This window comes from Ascaphus truei, chromosome 16, assembly GCF_040206685.1.
Source record: "Ascaphus truei isolate aAscTru1 chromosome 16, aAscTru1.hap1, whole genome shotgun sequence".
NCBI lineage: Eukaryota > Metazoa > Chordata > Amphibia > Anura > Ascaphidae > Ascaphus > Ascaphus truei.
The window spans coordinates 30896093-30915124 of record NC_134498.1 but is presented as its reverse complement, the minus strand read 5'-3'; the positions used below and the strand labels follow the sequence as shown (position 1 = coordinate 30915124).

Below are 19032 nucleotides of genomic sequence, written 5' to 3'. Positions count from 1 at the left end.
ATGCTCCTATAACGTCTCCCAATAACTCCTCCTCTAACTGCCCTGTAACAGGGGCAAGTGTGTTTACAACAGCTAGAGCTGCTGGGTGTAAACCAGGCAATGGTTAATCCCTGCCTGGAGGAATGCTGGAGTACTAAGGAGCCCAGCTGATTCTAGCAAGGGGTTTAGAAAGCAGGAAAGGGGACCGTTTCTCTGTCCTCCCCTGGTCTGCATACAGACCCCACGTGTGTGTCCTTGAGCCCTAGGAACACCAGGGCATGCGGGCCATATCTCTGTGTCCTTGATGCCAAGTAACACCAGATCTATAAAGACATATATGGACTTTCATCCGCTGTGGGAACTGAACTTTTGCCTTGAAAAACCCTATCCTGTATTTTGCTGATCTGTCATTTGCTGCACCTTGGCAGAGGAAAAGCCTGTGTTTTTTTGTTTATTGCGCTTTGGCGAAATAAAAGCCTACATTTATTTTTCCAAAGCAAGTCTCCTGTCTTCACTTCTTCACGCATCTCCTACATGCCCCCATAACCTATAATTCTTTTTAACTGCTCTTATATTCACACCCTATCTCCTCCCCTAAATGCTCTTAAACCCGCTTCCAATAAAACCTCCACTAGCTGCTCCTATAACCACTCCTTATACCTTCCCCTCCTACTAGCTCTTATAACCTATCATTTGCATATTAATTACGAAACACCAACATTTTACTTATTTCCATTCACATATAATTATCTGTATTCTTTAGATCGTTATTATTATTATTATATGCCACAGAATGTTTATAAAGGAGCATTGTTAATGATCTTGAAACATGTATCCTAACAGGTTAGAACAGTCTGCCAGATGAGGGTGTAGTCCTAAAGACATAAATAATTTTTCTTTTAGCATTTTGCACATAGCTCAGTAATTACTCCATTTAAAATGAGTACTTACAGTACTATAGAGTTTATTTTATTGCAGTGAATTGCAAGTTGTTTCTGCTTTCAGTTTTAACCTTGGCCAAGCCATTAAACCATAGGGTGTGATTATTAACACTGCTTACAGAAGTACCCTACTGTTACAGTATGTGATACAGATCCTCCGCCATACAGTATATCTCCCCTATCTGACATATAGTAGCCGTGTTATGTAAGCATACAGTGTGTTGGGTTTATGTTTGTCCGACTGTATCTGATACAGTGGGTCCACTTTTCTACACCTATCTTAGGATCTTATTTTATCAGTTCATTTGGGTAAAGGTTAAGTTTTATATTGTTATCATATCCCATTTACTACTGAAAGAGCGCTAATTTAGAAAGGGTTTCTACCCTTTTCCATATACTATTTTGGTTGTACAGTCATAAAAGTTTTGTGGTCTGGTAATTAATAAATGTTGCGGCCTTTACCTACAACAAGGTGTTGCAAGGTTATTTTATTTAGGCTTAAGGGGAGAAAATGGGCTTGGTGGGAGGATCAGATAATCACACCAAATCTATCTAAAAATCTCTCTCTATCTCGCCCTGCCATTCTGCTTCTGCACAGACCAACACTCAAGCCTTAGGCTGCGCTTATAGTACTGGCTGTGCGACCGGCTACCCGAGCGCGTGACGTCAGCCGTCGCTGTAGCTATTGCGACTCCTGCATTCTGGTGCAGGAGACCAAGGGAGGGCGACAGGGCGTGGTGGAGGCGTGGCCGTGAGCGGTTTGCTCTCATTGGCTGAACCGCTCACGTGCCGCTGATGTCACACCGCCGCTGTAAATCTCAAATTCCCTTGATTTCAGAGATTTTGGTAGCTCTGTCGCTGCGTGTCGCGTCGCGCCCACTATGGGTACCAGCGACGGACTTCAAGTACTTGCAACCCATAGCCGGTACTATAAGCGCAGCCTTGGAAGCAAATGCAGCAGGTCACATGACTCCTTTGTATCCTCTCTCTGGTTCTGCAAATGGTACAGATGTAGCAAACATTTGAGCGCACATTACGTTGACACTAACGTGATATTTAATGCAGCTCCATAGGAAACAATGGAAGCGTATGTGTCATCCCCTAATCCAGGGGTCGTCACACCGCGGCTCGCGAGCCGCTTGCGGCTCTTTGGGCACGATCGTGCGGCCCTTCTAGGATTTGTGGCGGCAGGCGGATTATGCTGCAGCAAGCGCGTGGGCGGCGGTGAGGAGGATGCCGTGCGAGAGCAGATAAGTTTTTTTTTCTCTATGTTGAATGAATGGTTGCCGGGGGGCGGGACTTAGAATGCCGGCCGGGCCGCAGGGGATTGGCTGCAGGTCAGAGGGTGCCAGGGGCGGGACTTCCGCTTCCTGCTGCAGAGCACACGTGGTGTGTGTGTCTCTGCCCGCTCCTGGCTCCTCTGCGCGGTGTCTCCCCCTCTCTGCCCATCCGGGGTGATAGCAGGTGGGGTTTTTGTGCCTTTGCCTCCTGTCCTGGCGCTCCCTTCCCCCCACCCCGGTCCCCTTGGTGCGGGAGATGGACGCGGGGGCGGGCAGTGGTGGCTGCGCGGTGTCCGCCCATTCTGCCCCGGGAACCCGTGGCTGCCCGCCGGGGGAGGGACGGGCGGCAGTTTGTACCTTTACCTCCTGGCGCTCCCATCCACCCCCCCCCCCTTGGTGCGGGAGATGGGCGCGGGGGTGGGTGCAGGGGGAGGTGGGGAGCCGCCTGCTCGTGGCTGCCTCTGTCTGTACTCCACTGTGTGTGTGTGTGTGTGTGTGTATCTCTGTGTGTGTCTATCTCTGTGTGTATCTGTGTGTGTGTGTGTGTGTGTGTGTGTGTGTGTATCAGTGTGTGTGTGTGTGTGTGTATCAGTGTGTGTGTGTGTGTGTGTGTGTGTGTATCAGTGTGTGTGTATCAGTGTGTGTGTGTGTGTGTGTGTATCAGTGTGTGTGTGTGTGTGTGTATCAGTGTGTGTGTATCAGTGTGTGTGTACCCTCCCTCCCTGTCTCCCTCCCTTCCTCTGTCTCCCTCCCTCCCTCTGTCTCCCTCCCTTCCCCTGTCTCCCTTCCTTCCCCTGTCTCCCTTCCCCTGTCTCCCTCCCCCCGTCTCCCTCCCTCCCTCCGTCTCCCTCCCTCTGTCTCCCTCCCTCCCTCTGTCTCCCTCCCTCCCTCTGTCTCCCTCCCTTCCTCTGTCTCCCTCCGTCTGTCTCCCTCCCTCCCTCTGTCTCCCTCCCTCCCTCTGTCTCCCTCCCTCCGTCTCCCTCTGTCTCCCTTCTTCTGTCTCCCTTCCTTCCTCCGTCTCCCTCCCTCCCTCCGTCTCCCTCCCTCCCTCCCTCTGTCTCCCTCCCTCCCTCCCTCTGTCTCCCTCCCTCCCTCTGTCTCCCTCCCTCTCTCTGTCTCCCTCCCTCTCTCTGTCTCCCTCCCTCCCCCTGTCTCCCTCCCTCCCTCTGTCTCCCTCCCTCCCTCTGTCTCCCTCCCTCCCTCTGTCTCCCTCCCTCCCTCTGTCTCCTTCTCTCCCTCTGTCTCCCTCCCTCCCTCTCTCCGTCTCCCTCTCTCCCTCCGTCTCCCTCTGTCTCCCTCCCTCCCTCGGTCTCCCTCCCTCCCTCCCTCCCTCTGTCTCCCTCCGTCTCCCTCCTTCTGTCTCCCTCCCTCCCTCTGTCTCCCTCCCTCCGTCTCCCTCCCTCCGTCTCCCTCCCTCTGTCTCCCTCCCTCCCTCCCTCTCCCTCCCTCCCTCTGTCTCCCTCCCTCCCTCCCTCTCCCTCCCTCCCTCTGTCTCCCTCCCTCCCTCTGTCTCCCTCCCTCTCTCTGTCTCCCTCCCTCCCCCTGTCTCCCTCCCTCCCTCTGTCTCCCTCCCTCCCTCTGTCTCCCTCCCTCCCTCTGTCTCCCTCCCTCCCTCTGTCTCCCTCCCTCCCTCTGTCTCCCTCTCTCCCTCTGTCTCCCTCCCTCCCTCTCTCCGTCTCCCTATCTCCCTCCGTCTCCCTCTGTCTCCCTCCCTCCCTCCCTCTGTCTCCCTCCCTCCCTCTGTCTGCCTTCCTCCCTCCGTCTCCCTCCCTCCCTCTGTCTCCCTGCCTCTGTCTCCCTGTCTCCCTCTGTCTCCCTCCCTCCCTCTGTCTCCCCCCTCTGTCTCCCTCCCTCCCTTCGTCTCCCTCCCTCCCTCTCCCTCCCTCCCTCTGTCTCCCTCCCTCCGTCTCCATGTCTCCCTCCATTTGCCTCCCTCCCTCCCTCCCTCTGTCTCCCTCCCTCTGCCTCCCTCCGTCCGTCTCCCTCCCTCCGTCCGTCTCCCTCCCTCCGCCCGTCTCCCTCCCTCCCTTTGTCTCCCTCCGTCTCCCTCCCTCCGTCTGTCTGTCTCCCTCACCCTCTGTCATATCTTAAGTGCCGGATACCTACACCTAAGTAACCTATACTGCTTTCTTCCAGATCTGACTCAAGTTTCACGCGGGAGACATCGGAAGACAGGTAGGGAACACCTCCTCTCCAGTATAGTACCTTGAGGGACTGCGGATCAGGTAAGACCCCAGCAGGATGGATTGCTGCTTTAGAAATGGTGAAGAGGGGGCATCCTGACACTGGTTAAAGGGTTCAGAATCATTCACATCTGACTTTTTTTTGTGTTTGATTAGTGAGGTTATCCGACACACACACACACACACACACACACACACACACACACACACACACACACACACACACACACACACACACACACACACACACACACACACACACACACACACACACACACACACACACACAGACTAATGGTAGTAAAGTATAAGTATACTACAATAAATAAACTGTTATGTAAAAAAAAAAAAATGTCCCGGTTTTTAATTTTCAAAATCTGGTCACCCTAGGGGGGGGGGGGGCAGCCTGATGTGATGGGGAGGGCAGCCTGATGTGATGGGGGGAGGGTGTAAGATGATGATGGGGTCCAGCCTGATCTGATGGGCGTGGGGGGGGGGCGGTAAGGTGATGGGGGGCCAGCCTGATCTGATGGGGGGGGGGCGGTAAGGTGATGGGGGGCCAGTCTGATGTGATGGGGGGGGTATAAAAATATATTTATGGCTCTTTGAAAATTTCGAAATCGTTGTGTTACTCATATTTGGCTCTTTTGGACTAAGAGTTTGATGACCCCTGCACTAATCCATGCGCTGTTCATCTCATTACTTGGTGCGCTAACCAGTGTTATCGAGAGAAATAGCGCCTGCTACTGTACATCTGCATATGCTTGCCATTCACTAGAGATCTGGCAATTTTTTATGTGAAAGCCAGCTAATTTGGCGACTTCATTAACCCTTTGAGAATTGATGAATTGATTCACAAAAAAAATAAATGTAATTTTTTTTTAAAGACGGAAAATCACACATTTCTAATGCGGGTGGTGTTTCTTTTTGTGTGGTTTAGGAGGGAATATTCCCGCTGTAGTACATCCTGTTCTTTCCCTATTATTCTTTATACTGGTTGATGGATGTTTTACCTGCGTGAGCCAAGATAAGAGATAAAATGGTGAGTAGAATCCCCAGGGCTGTGCTGGAAATAATGGGAATATCTCTTGTAGAGCTGTAGTTATATACAGCCAACAGAACGGTGCCTGTGAATAGAAGGTGATAGTGAACATGAAATATTATATAATAATTAAAAATAGGAAACATTACAATATTTTGTAAGCAAAATGTGAACAATCTATGATTTCAGCAATGTAATGCAGAGTGAAATCATAACATGCATAGAGATAAAGTATAATAACATTAAGAACAATATAATAACATGCAGAGTAAGATAATAACACGCAGAGATATAATAACAGGCAGCGTGATATAATTACCTGCAGAGCAATATAATAAGACACAGAGTGATATAATAACACACAGAGAAATAATACCATACAGATTGATATAATAACATGCAGAATGACACAATAACATGCAAACAGATATACAGTATTATCATGCAGAATGATATAATAACAAGCAGATATAATAACATGCAGAGAGATACAATAACATGCAGAGAGATACAATAACATGCAGAGAGATATAATAACACGCAGAGAGATATAATAACATGCAGAGAGATATAATAACATGCAGAGAGATATAATAACATGCAGAGAGATATAATAGCACGCAGAGATACAATAACATGCAGAGAGATATAATAACATGCAGAGAGATATAATAACATGCAGAGAGATATAATAACATGCAGAGAGATATAATAACATGCAGAGAGATATAATAACATGCAGAGAGATATAATAACATGCAGAGAGATATAACATGCAGAGATATAATAACATGCAGAGAGATATAATAACACGCAGAGCGATATAATAACACGCAGAGAGATATAATAACACGCAGAGATACAATAACATGCAGAGAGATATAATAACATGCTGAGAGATATAACATGCATAGATATAATAACATGCAGAGATATAATAACATGCAGAGAGATATAATAACATGCAGAGAGATATAATAACATGCAGAGAGATATAATAACATGCAGAGAGATATAATAACATACAGAGAGATATAATAACACGCAGAGATACAATAACATACAGAGAGATATAATAACACGCAGAGATAAAATAACATACAGAGAGATACAATAACATGCAGAGATATAACAACATGAAGAGATATAACAACATGAAGAGATATAACAACATGCAGAGAGATATATTATCATGCAGAATTTAACTGCCTACAGTATATCTTTGCAGACATTTGATGTACTGCTATAAACTTCCCCCGTGCTTATTTTTTGTATACCATGTTGGTTAGTTACATGACATCATCCCATCACGAGTCGGCTGACGCGAGGGGTCATGATTACGTCAAACGCAGATCGGGAGATGCGGAGAATGGAACCGTTCCCCTCTACAGACCACAAGTGGTGGGAATTGGGTGAGTGATTTACCCCAAATGATTCCTGTGTGCTTCCTTTCAAAACTCTGTTCACGACGATATTATAACACTCATAGAGATATAATAACATGCATAGAGATATAATAACACGCAGAGATATAATAACATGCAGAGAGATATAATAACATGCAGAGATATAATAACATGCAGAGAGATATAATAACATGCAGAGCGATATAATAACATGCAGCGATATATAATAACATGCAGAGAGATATAATAACACGCAGAGATATAATAACACGCAGAGAGATATAATAACACGCAGAGATATAATAACATGCAGAGAGATATAATAACATGCAGAGAGATATAATAACATGCAGAGAGATATAATAACACGCAGAGATATAATAACACGCAGAGATATAATAACACGCAGAGAGATATAATAACACGCAGAGTGATATAATAACATGCAGAGAGATATAATAACATGCAGAGAGATATAATAACATGCAGAGAGATATAATAACATGCAGAGAGATATAATAACATGCAGAGAGATATAATAACATGCAGAGAGATATAATAACATGCAGAGAGATATAATAACATGCAGCGCGATATAATAACATGCAGTTCAACATAGAGTTTAGAGGGCGTTGTTATACTGTATGTTTTACCCTGAACAATCAGATCTCTCCCTTTATATCTTTCCTTTCCAAGAACATAAAAACATTGTCTTGCGTATATTCTGTGTATCTTAAACTTCCTGATATATTTGGTAGGTAAATGCACAAGCATGTGGTCACATATTGCATATTTAAATATTTAACGCACGCATTGTGCTGTTTTCACTCAGGTGTCACATTTATATTAAACACTTCTATACGTAGCATCTGTTATGTAGGAGACACCACAGTCTCGCAAGACATGTACATAAATATTTCAAGACAATTCAATACATGCCTTTAAAAAGCAGTGCCAGACTTAAAAATGCATATCTCGGCTCACCATGTTCTCAAACTAATAAATATACTTAAACATGTCACTGCCATCAGTACACTGTGTTCCTTGAAGGGACTGACCCCTTAAACATGTCACTGCCATTAGTACACTGTGTTCCTAGAAGGGACTGACCCCTTAAACATGTCACTGCCATCAGTACACTGTGTTCCTAGAAGGGACTGACCCCTTAAACATGTCACTGCCATCAGTACACTGTGTTCCTAGAAGGGACTGACCCCTTAAACATGTCACTGCCATCAGTACACTGTGTTCCTAGAAGGGACTGACCCCTTAAATATGTCACTGCCATCAGTACACTGTGTTCCTAGAAGGGACTGACCCCTTAAACATGTCACTGCCATCAGTACACTGTGTTCCTAGAAGGGACTGACCCCTTAAACATGTCACTGCCATCAGTACACTGTGTTCCTAGAAGGGACTGACCCCTTAAACATGTCACTGCCATTAGTACACTTTGGTTGTTGTACGGATTGACTCCTTAAACATGTCACTGGTACTGCTGCCGTTTGATCCTAGGAGTGACTAACACTTTAAGCATGTGCTTGCCATTACTATGGATTGATGCTAGGAGACCGATGACAGTCACTGCAATGACTGCAAGACTCCTCCATTTCCTTTGATCCACCCAGCCGGAAAGGGACAATTCACCTTGCCGTTCAGCTGCTGAGGGACAGTTGGCTTCGGCCATTTAGCCGCAACCTTTTTGTCCCTGAGGTAGGGTTTAGTGGTATTTAGAGTTAGGTGTAAAGGTTAGGGGTTAAGGTTAGGATTAGAGGGGTAAGGTCTTTAGCGTTTGAGGTTAAATGCTAGGATTACATACGAAGCGAACTGTCCTGGCGGCCAAATGACCTGGCGGTGAAATGGCTACTGCTAAACGGTAGCGGCTAATTGCCCACCCAGCTGCCCAACCAAAATTCAAAATGACACAGGCACTGATTTGAATGAAGAGCGGCCACGGCATTTATTAAAGTTATTTCACAACATTAACCTTGTCAGGTAACGAAACCATTAACACATTAACACAAGTCTTTACATAAAGTTATCAGTCACTGACCCTAAAGCCAAGTGGGCACGTGTACAATATCCAGGGCAAAAAGTACCTCCCCAGTGGCGGTGTCCTCCCCAGTGGCGGTGTCCTCCCCAGTGGCGGTGTCCTCAACGGTGTCGATGTCCTCACCAGTGGCGGAGTCCTCCCCAGTGGCGGTGTCCTCCCAAGTGGCTGTGTACTCCCCAGTGGCAGTGTCCTCACCAGTTGCGGTGTCCTCCCAAGTGGCGGTGTTTTCCCAATGGCGATGTCCTCCCCAGTGGCGATGTCCTCGTGTCCTCCCCAGTGGCGGTGTCCTCCCCAGTGGCGGTGTCCTCCCCAGTGGCGGTGTCCTCCCCAGTGGCGGTGTCCTCCCCAGTGGCGGTGTTCTCCCCAGTGGCGGTGTTCTCCCCAGTGGCGGTGTTCTCCCCAGTGGCGGTGTTCTCCCCAGTGGCGGTGTTCTCCCCAGTGGCGGTGTTCTCCCCAGTGGCGGTGTTCTCCCCAGTGGCTGTGTCCTCCCCAGTGGCTGTGTACTCACCAGTGGCGGTGTCCTCACCAGTGGCGGTGTCCTCCCAAGTGGCGTTGTTTTCCCAATGGCGATGTCCTCCCCAGTGGCGATGTCCTCGTGTCCTCCCCAGTGGCGGTGTCCTCCACAGTGGCGGTGTCCTCCCCAGTGGCGGTGTCCTCCCCAGTGGCGGTGTCCTCCCCAGTGGCAGTGTCCTCTCATGTGGCGGGGTCCTCCCCAGTGGCGGTGTCCTCCCCAGTGGCGATGTCCTGGTGTCCTCCCCAGTGGTGGTGTCCTCCCAAGTGGCGGTGTCCTCCCAAGTGGCAGTGTCCTCCCAAGTGGCGGTGTCCTCCCCAGCTAGAAGATATAGTGGCAAATGTACAGGGTATTTGCGGCACGGGAATGGAGAAGGAACACCTTTAACTTTTTCCTGGATATTGTTCACATGTCCACTTGGCTTTAGGGTCAGTGACTGACAACTTTATGTAAAGACTTGCGTTAATGTGTTAATGGTTAAGTTAGCTGGCAAAGTTAATGTTGTGCAATAACTTTAATAAATGCCGTGGCCGTTTTTCATTCAAATCAGTGAATTTCACACTGTAACTGCCCTTACTGTAAAGAACCCTTTTCCTTTGTTGCTGGTGAAATCTCCTTTCCTCCAACATTAAGATATGACCCCGTGTAGTTTGTGTCTTTTCAAATGAATAGTTCTTTTGAAAGCTCCTTATATTGCCCTCAAATATATTTGTACATAGTTATCATATCCCCTCTTAGACGCCTCTTTTCTAATGTAAATAAATCTATTTTGCTAGCCTGTCCTCAGAAATCAGATTATCCATCCCCTTAATATATTGGTGGCTCTTCTCTGCACTCTCTCTAGTCCCATAATATCTTTTGTAAGAAATGGTGCCCAAAACTGTACTCCATATTTAAGGTGTGGTCTTACTAATGCTTTGTAAAGGGGCATAATTATGTTTACTTTCCTGCCATCCACTTCCCGTTTAATGCAAGAAAAGATCTTATTTGCCTTTGCAGCTACTGCATGACATTGGGCACTATTGCTAAGCCTGCTGTCTACAAGCACTCCTAAATCCTTCTCCATCAAGGATTCTCCTAATTTATCCACATTTAATTTATAAGATGCCTGTTTATTCTTGTTTCCCAAATGCATAACCTTACATTTATCTGTATTAAACCTTATCTGCCATTTACCTGCTCAAGTTTCCAGTCTATCCAAGTCCTTCCGGAGAGAAATTACATCCTGCCCTGATACTTTAACACAATTCAGTGTGTAGCACTGTTTCCCCCCCCTCTCTGGAAGATGTTGCTGCTACTACAGATGTCTATGGTGCTTGCATACCTGAGAGGGTCCAGGAAAACTGAAGTGGTCCGCGATGTAGTGGGGACCACAACAGGCTTTTGATGAGTTCAGATTTTTCCCATGGTGTCAACGCCTCCAGCTTCAGTGGGCTCCAGGATTCCCAGAGACAGTCCCCTCTAAAGCAGACTTTTATACAACCCTGCCCAATAGACTATAGATTTTAGAAGACAAATAAGATAGGGGGAGCAAAGGGTTAACACATTGGGCTGAAAAAACTGATGTAAGAAACCCAAAAGGGGACAAAACCTCTAATGGGAGGGAAGGGAAGGTGTATAATAATATATATTGATAATAAAATACTCACACGGCCCAGTGTAAGTACAGACAATGAATGGTATCTGTGGGGTATGTCTTAGCCCATCCAGAATGATGACCAGGTCTGGTACACAGGTATTTGCTCACGAACAAAGTTGGATTGGGGAATCCCCTCTTTGGTGCTCGTGGTCAGCCCGATTCCTCCCCAGTACGGCAGTAAGGGTAAGTGAGGCAAGGTGTCAGCGTAAAATTCAAAAAAACATTTATTTGAATAAAGAATCCACACAGCATTCACATAGAGCAAATCCCAAGCCCACCAACGTAGCGGGGTGATGTGTCTCGTCGCAGATGGCCCTATCTCCGCGTCCAGAGTGCAGGGAGATGGTAACACTCAGCACAGCTGTGACTGCTCACGCTGACTACAGAAGCCTCCGTGGGTCACAAACAGACAGGCAAAGAGCAACGCGTTTCGTCGATCCAAAGGCTTCCTCAGGCTCATAAAATACAGTTGGGGGGGTGTCCTATCAGATTAATTAGACCATGGATAGACCATTATCACTAATTGGAAGAGGCTGTTCACACAACCATATCCTTAATGCTACTTAACAAATCCCTAATCAATCTCTAAACTCTTAATACCATACAAAATAGGACTGCTTTGAGTCCCATACATGGTTCATGGCTAAGATGTTCACATTTAACAATAATGCTTCTCAAAAACATAAAACACAATTTCTTGTCATTACCCTTATAATGGTTTACTTAATACCACTCGAGTCCATTGTTAATTGTACATGAAAAGTTCTGCTTAAAAACTGGCTCTCGAAAGAGTCACTTAAAACAACAAATACTCATTTATTTAGAAACTAATAGTTATTAATTTAAAAACACAAATAGTCATATATTTAAAAACATACATTTTTTATACAATCATATTTAAAAACTAAATAGTGAAGCTAAATGCACTATATAGGACATCCTCAAAAAACAGAAGTTCACACAGATTATATCATTCAAAATCAAAATAGAAAATGAATAAAAAGTCTTAGACTAATCAACATCACAAATAAAAATCACCGAAAAATAAAATGAAAATGGAAATGGAAAAAAGGGGGAGGGAGAAAAAGGGGAGATTTAGAGTTTATATATTACAGTTGTATTAACAACAAAAGATAATTCATAATATTGTGCATCAAAGGAGCACTACTGAATCTGGAACCATAAAATGCGGACATGCTATAAAAATGCCGCAATGTCCAGGTCCACATTTAAACCATGGGGGGTTAGTGTTTTCAACTGATAGATCCAAAACGTCTCCTGTTGGCGGAGACGTCTGAGTCTATCACCCCCCCTCCAATCCTCAGTTACTGATTCCACTCCCCTATATGATAATCCTGAGGGATCTCCCCCATGAACTTGACTGAAATGTAATGGGACACTATGGGTGGTTAAACCTCCTGATGTTACCCATGTGTTCCAGTATGTGGACCCTTAGACTCCTAGAGGTCCAGCCACATACTGGAGTCCACACGGGCACTCCAGGAGGTACACGACAAATGCCGTTCTACAGTCTATGAACTGTTTAGTTTTAAAAGTTTTTTGGTAGTATTTGAACTAAAATTCAGTTTGTCCTTTGATGCATGTTTACATGCTTTGCAGTTAAAACAATTAAAAAAGTCCACTGGTTTGGGCATCCAATTAGTGTTTTGTGTTTTAATTTCTTTTCTAAATACACGTGGAACTAATTGCGCTTTTATATTTTCTGCTCTTTTAAAAATAACACGTGAAATATGTTTTAGTTTTTATAATGTTATTCTCAATATATATTGTTAAATCAAGGAAGTTGATGCTATTGGAACTACTCTCCGATGTGAAAATCAAATTTACTTTATTATTGTTAATGTGGCCTAAAAATAAGTCCAAGTCCTCCCTGCTTCCATGCCAGATAAAAATTACATCATCAATATATCTTTTCCATATGATGTATTTCAAGGAGGTTGATGCTAATAATTTTCTTCTTAATAGCAGTTGCCATCACCCAAGATGGCTAAACAACATACCCTACGGCCAGTTTCGCCGCATTAGACGTAACTGTACAGAGAAGGAGGTTTTTAACGAACAAGCTAACCTCCTGAAAATGAAATTCGAAGAGCGGAACTACAAACCAGAAATGATTGAAAAAGCCCTCTCTAGGACCTTACAGCTAACCAAGGAAGACCTTATCATGTCTAAACCTAAAAAAACTAGCACAGATTATGTGGTATCTTTTGTAACGCAATACAACCGTAAGGCCCAAAAAATAGGTAACATCTTGAAAAAGCATTGGCATGTTTTACATAAAGATATGGTGTTAAGAGACCACTTACCAGAAGTTCCACGTGTTATTTTTAAAAGAGCAGAAAATATAAAAGCGCAATTAGTTCCAAGTGTATTTAGAAAAGAAATTAAAACACAAAACACTAATTGGATGCCCAAACCAGTGGACTTTTTTAATTATTTTAACTGCAAAGCATGTAAACATGCATCAAAGGACCAACTGAATTTTAGTTCAAATACTACCAAAAAACTTTTAAAACTAAACAGTTCATAGACTGTAGAACGGCATTTGTCGTGTACCTCCTGGAGTGCCCGTGTGGACTCCAGTATGTGGCTGGACCTCTAGGAGTCTAAGGGTCCACATACTGGAACACATGGGTAACATCAGGAGGTTTAACCACCCATAGTGTCCCATTACATTTCAGTCAAGTTCATGGGGGAGATCCCTCAGGATTATCATATAGGGGAGTGGAATCAGTAACTGAGGATTGGAGGGGGGGGTGATAGACTCAGACGTCTCCGCCAACGGGAGACGTTTTGGATCTATCAGTTGAAAACACTAACCCCCCATGGTTTAAATGTGGACCTGGACATTGCAGCATTTTTATAGCATGTCCGCATTTTATGGTTCCAGATTCAGTAGTGCTCCTTTGATGCACAATATTATGAATTATCTTTTGTTGTTAATACAACTGTAATATATAAACTCTAAATCTCCCCTTTTCTCCCTCCCCCCTTTTTTTAATTTTATTTTTCTGTGATTTTTATTTGTGATGTTGATTAGTCTAGGACTTTTTATTAATTTTCTATTCTGATTTTGAATGATATAATCTGTGTGAACTTCTGTTTTTTGAGGATGTCCTATATAGTGCATTTAGCTTCACTATTAAGTTTTTAAATATGATTGTATAAAAAATGTATGTTTTTAAATATATGACTATTTGTGTTTTTAAATTAATAACTATTAGTTTCTAAATAAATGAGTATTTGTTGTTTTAAGGGACTCTTTCGAGAGCCAGTTTTTTAAGCAGAACTTTTCATGTACAATTAGGAATGGACTCGAGTGGTATTAAGTAAACCATTATAAGGGTAATGACAAGAAATTGTGTTTTATGTTTTTGAGAAGCATTATTGTTAAATGTGAACATCTTAGCCATGAACCATGTATGGGACTCAAAGCAGTCCTGTTTTGTATGGTATTAAGAGTTTAGAGATTGATTAGGGATTTGTTAAGTAGCATTAAGGATATGGTTGTGTGAACAGCCTCTTCCAATTAGTTATAATGATCTATCCAGGGTCTATATAATCTGATAGGACCCCCTCCCCACAGCTGTATTTTATGAGCCTGAGGAAGCCGTTGGATTGGCGAAACGCGTTGCTCTTTGCCTGTCTGTTTGTGACCCACGGAGGCTTCTGTAGTCAGCGTGAGCAGTCGCAGCTGTGCTGAGTGTTACCATCTCCCTGCACTCCGGACGCAGAGACAGGGCCATCTGCGACGAGACGCATCACCCCGCTACGTTGGTGGGCCTGGGATCTGTTCTATGTGAGTGCTGTGTGGATTCTTTATTCAAATAAATGTTTTTTTGAATTTTACGCTGACACCTTGCCTCACTTACCCTTACTGCCGTACTGGGGAGGAATCGGGCTGACCACGAGCACCAAAGAGGGGATTCCCCATTCCAACTTGGCTCGTGAGCAAATACCTGTGTACCAGACCTGGTCATCGTTCTGGATGGGCTAAGACATACCCCACAGATACCATTCATTGTCTGTACTTACACTGGGCCGTGTGAGTATTTTATTATCATCAATATATTATTATTATACACCTTCCCTTCCCTCCCATTAGAGGTTTTGTCCCCTTTTGGGTTTCTTACATCATCAGTTTTTTCAGCCCAATGTGTTAACCCTTTGCTCCCCTATCTTATTTGTCTTCCACTTTTCACTAAGGGTCTTGGATGTTCCCTCTTTGGGGTTGAAGCAGAAGGGATTAAAAGGTTACCTCATCACCTTAGAGAGACTGCGTTTGTTGGTTACAATATTTATTGTGTTTTTCATTTCTGATTCTTAAGCATAAGGTAAGCGCCTGGTTTTTGTGTTCAATAGACTGTAGACTCAGGCAGAGGTATATAAAAGCAAAAGGGCTTTATTGACAGTCACTGCAGATGTTATACAGCGGATGCATATTGTGACAGAGGATCCCAGCCCTCTGGATGGTGCTTGGCCCTCAGGTAGTATTGAGTCCTATAATCTCTTTTGGCTCAGTCATCCCAGGGGGGACTGACTGGCCTGGCTCACTCCCAGCTAGGAGGAGCAGCACACACTTCTTCTATCTAGGTGGGGTGGAAGAGAACTCACTCTCAATTTGGCACTTCCTCTCTGATGCTCCAGAAGGGGAGGGCACAAGGTCTGTACCACTATTTGCCATACACAGACTCTTGTGGCACCATCACTTCTGTCACTCAGAAAGTAGCATGATGGGGGCAATGCCCTCTAGGATAGCCTGTCACAGCCTGTAGCTATCAGGAACTACGTGACGGTAAGGATCCGCGCTGCGGGTACACCCGCTTCCAGTGCCTCCTTACCTTGTCTCCGTGTCGCCCAGGCTCCCCGGCGACGTGCCTCACTCCTCGCGGTCCCCTCCACGGCTGCTCCCGCACATCCGGGTTGCGCACATCACCCTTATGGGCGCGCGCAGACCCAGGCTTCCATTTACTGGTGCCATGCACCTGACTCCGCCTCCACAGGTGCTGCGCGCGCATCACACACTTCCATGTCCCTGCTCAATCAGGTCCGCCCCCCAGTCCCTTCTCCCCTATCTGATCCTTCCCCGGGCCGCTCCTCCCCTAGCTCTGATAGGCCCCAGCTTCCCAGGCACTTCTCCCCTATCAGGTCCTCCCTCGGGCCACTCCTCCATTCCTCCCCTTCCTCTGATAGGTCCCAGCCCCATATTTAGTCACCCCTCACCATTACCTCCTTGCTCTGCATAGCTTCTGTACCTTGGTGCTGTCTGCTGTTGCTTGTCCCCTTTTGTCTTTCAGTTCCTGTTCCTGTCCCTGGATATTCTGCTGACCTCCCTTGATCTCGACCTTTGGCTTTGGACTTCGATTACGCTGCTCTCTGGAACCCCTTGGATTTGGCTTTGGACATTACTACCCTGCAGACTTCTATATCCCCTGGACACGGCTTACGGACACTCTACTACGCTGCTCTCTCCATCCCACGACCATTGGTTACGGACTTTACCTTTCTATGCTGGAGTTGTCAAGTACAGTACCCTTTCTATTTTTGTTACCTGGACCACCTACGCTACTTCCACACTCCGGCTGTGCCCTCGTTTACTGCTAGGTGTGTGATATTACTCCTTTCCACCTCAGTCCCGGGGTCTTGTCTGGCTTGTGGGCAGGCCGAGCGTTACAGTGACAGGAGGTAGAGAGGCATTCTGGGCCAGTCATGATACAAGTGTCATCCGCAAAGATGAAGACTTTGCTCTCTATGCCAACCTCACGGTCATTAATAAACAAGTTAAAAAGCAGGGGTCCCAGTACCGATCCATGAGGTACTCCACTCACAACTTTAAACCTGAAAAAGTTCAATTTATTACAACTCTCTGTTGTCTATCTTTCAACCAGTTTTCAATCCAGGTGCAAATATTTTTACTGAGTCAAATTTGCTTTATTTTGTACACTAACCTCGTGTGGAACTGTATCAAAAGCATTTGCAAAATCTAAGTAGACCACATCAACTGCATTACCCTGGTTTAAATTGCTACTTACCTCCTCAAAGAAACTAATAAGGTTAGTTTGGCACAACCTATCCTTCATAAATCCAAGCAGACTATTACTAATATAATATGTTTCCATTAGGTATTACTGAATATTATCCTGTACTAAACCTTCAAGTAACTTCCCCACTATTGATGTAGGGCTTACAGGTCTGTAATACCCCGATTGTGATCAAGCTCCGTTTTTAAATATTGGCACCACACCTGTGGAAATGGAGTCCTTGAATATTAAATGTAATAGTTTGGCTATTACTGAACTTAACTCCTTAAGAACTCTTGGATATATGCTATCGGAGCCAGGTGCTTTATTTACTTTAATTTTATCAATCTGCCTACGAACTTCTTCCTCAGTTAACCAATTGTTCCTTAATATAGAGGTTGCGACTTCCTCCTGCGGCACTACTATTGCAATTGATTCTTTCCTGGTAAATACAGACACAAAAAATGTGTTTAATACCTCTGCTTAGTTACAATACCAATGTATAGTTCAATGATATACTCAATTTATATATGTATATCTGTTCACTTTGGTCTCTCCCTCTTTAAAAACTCATCTCTAAATTATTATATGAATTTACCTGTAATTCTCCCCATGGATATTGTGAGAAATCCTGTAAATTCATCTTCTTCCAGCATGGCTTCTCACACAGTTTCTACAACCCAATGTACAGTAAGACTAACAGCAGGATAATATACACTGTATATTTGTATATACACTGAGATTCTGCTTTAATGTTATCTTAATATATTAAATCCTTCAAGTAGTTGCCGTCCATCCTACATTGTCAACATCTTTCTTTCGCAACAGGTAAAACCTGTTTTCCAGAGGATTAAGCGGAACCGGGTTGGTTTATTAACCAGCTGACAAATTAAAATAATGGATACTGTCCCTTTAGATCATAATAAAGCATAGAAAATAAATACCTATTCCCTTTCGGGAAAGCTAACTACACCATAGCTTTTGCCCTCACTAACTGCATGGCCAGCTAAGCTGGTTCCCAAGCCAAAACATGTGCTCCACATACAAAATATAATAATAAAGTCTTATCTGTATTACAGCTCCAACAGTTAAAAGGAACAGCGGTTCCGGGGAGCAGGCTGTGTCCAGCTTGTATCTGTCTTTATCCTGGGATGGGTGTCCAAGCTTGTCCCAGCAGCAGAGCTCCTCGCAGGGCTGGGGGACCAGAGCAACAGCCAAGGGCTTCCTAGCTGGATAAAGCCTCTCTACGCTCCTGGGTAAAAACTAGCTCTGTTTGTGTAGGCTACTTCCTGTCTTTTAAACCCTCATTGTCTCATTGTCTCAAGAGTTCTATCTGCTTAATCCGCTGCAGGTGCATGCCTCTCCAGGAGGAGTTTAACAGCGTGTATGCTGGAAGCACACATATGCTTCTCACTCCAGCATACTGAGTTAGCGACTCTGTCACCATATATATATATATATATATATAGTACGTTACCATCCAGGAGAATGACAAAGAGGATGGTAATGTACTGTATGCATTGTTTATGGGACTAGCACCAGGCCCTATGGCTTGATGCTATTGTAATGGCTAACCGCTAAGGTAATGAAGAGGTTAAATAGCAGGAACTACTTTGTTGTTGGTACAGGGGGAAGGTGAAGCTTGTAGTTGCCCCAGGTGGGTGTTTAGGCATTGTGTTAAGGTGGCAGTAGAATTTAACCCCTTCAGTATCTTATATCCGCTAAGGTAATACCCCTTGCTACCCTTCCGCAAGGCCTAAACACCCACCCTGGGGCAATTACAAGCTTCACCCACCCCCTGTACCAGCAACTCCACACAGGAATGGTTAAAAGTGCTATTAGCCAACGATGGCTAATAGTGCTTTGTCCCATTCAAACATTACAGTGCAATACAATAAAAAGCAAGCAACAACTACCCCCCTCCCCTCCCCCCCCCTCCCCAACCCCAATACACGCT

The 19032-nt window shown here is 44.9% G+C and overlaps 1 protein-coding gene across 1 annotated transcript in view; it reads right to left on the bottom strand.

The window, feature by feature from the left end:
• LOC142467353 (uncharacterized) overlaps positions 1-18333 on the bottom strand; it is a 30570-nt gene extending 12237 nt beyond the window's left edge. The window contains exons 1-2 of the mRNA XM_075572925.1: positions 17674-18333; positions 5397-5510 (exon numbers count right to left, since the gene is read on the bottom strand). Of these exons, the coding sequence (XP_075429040.1) occupies positions 5397-5510; positions 17674-17731 (172 nt within the window). The 5' untranslated portion in view covers positions 17732-18333. The remainder of the gene's footprint in view (positions 1-5396; positions 5511-17673) is intronic.
• Positions 18334-19032: the final 699 nt, after the last annotated feature.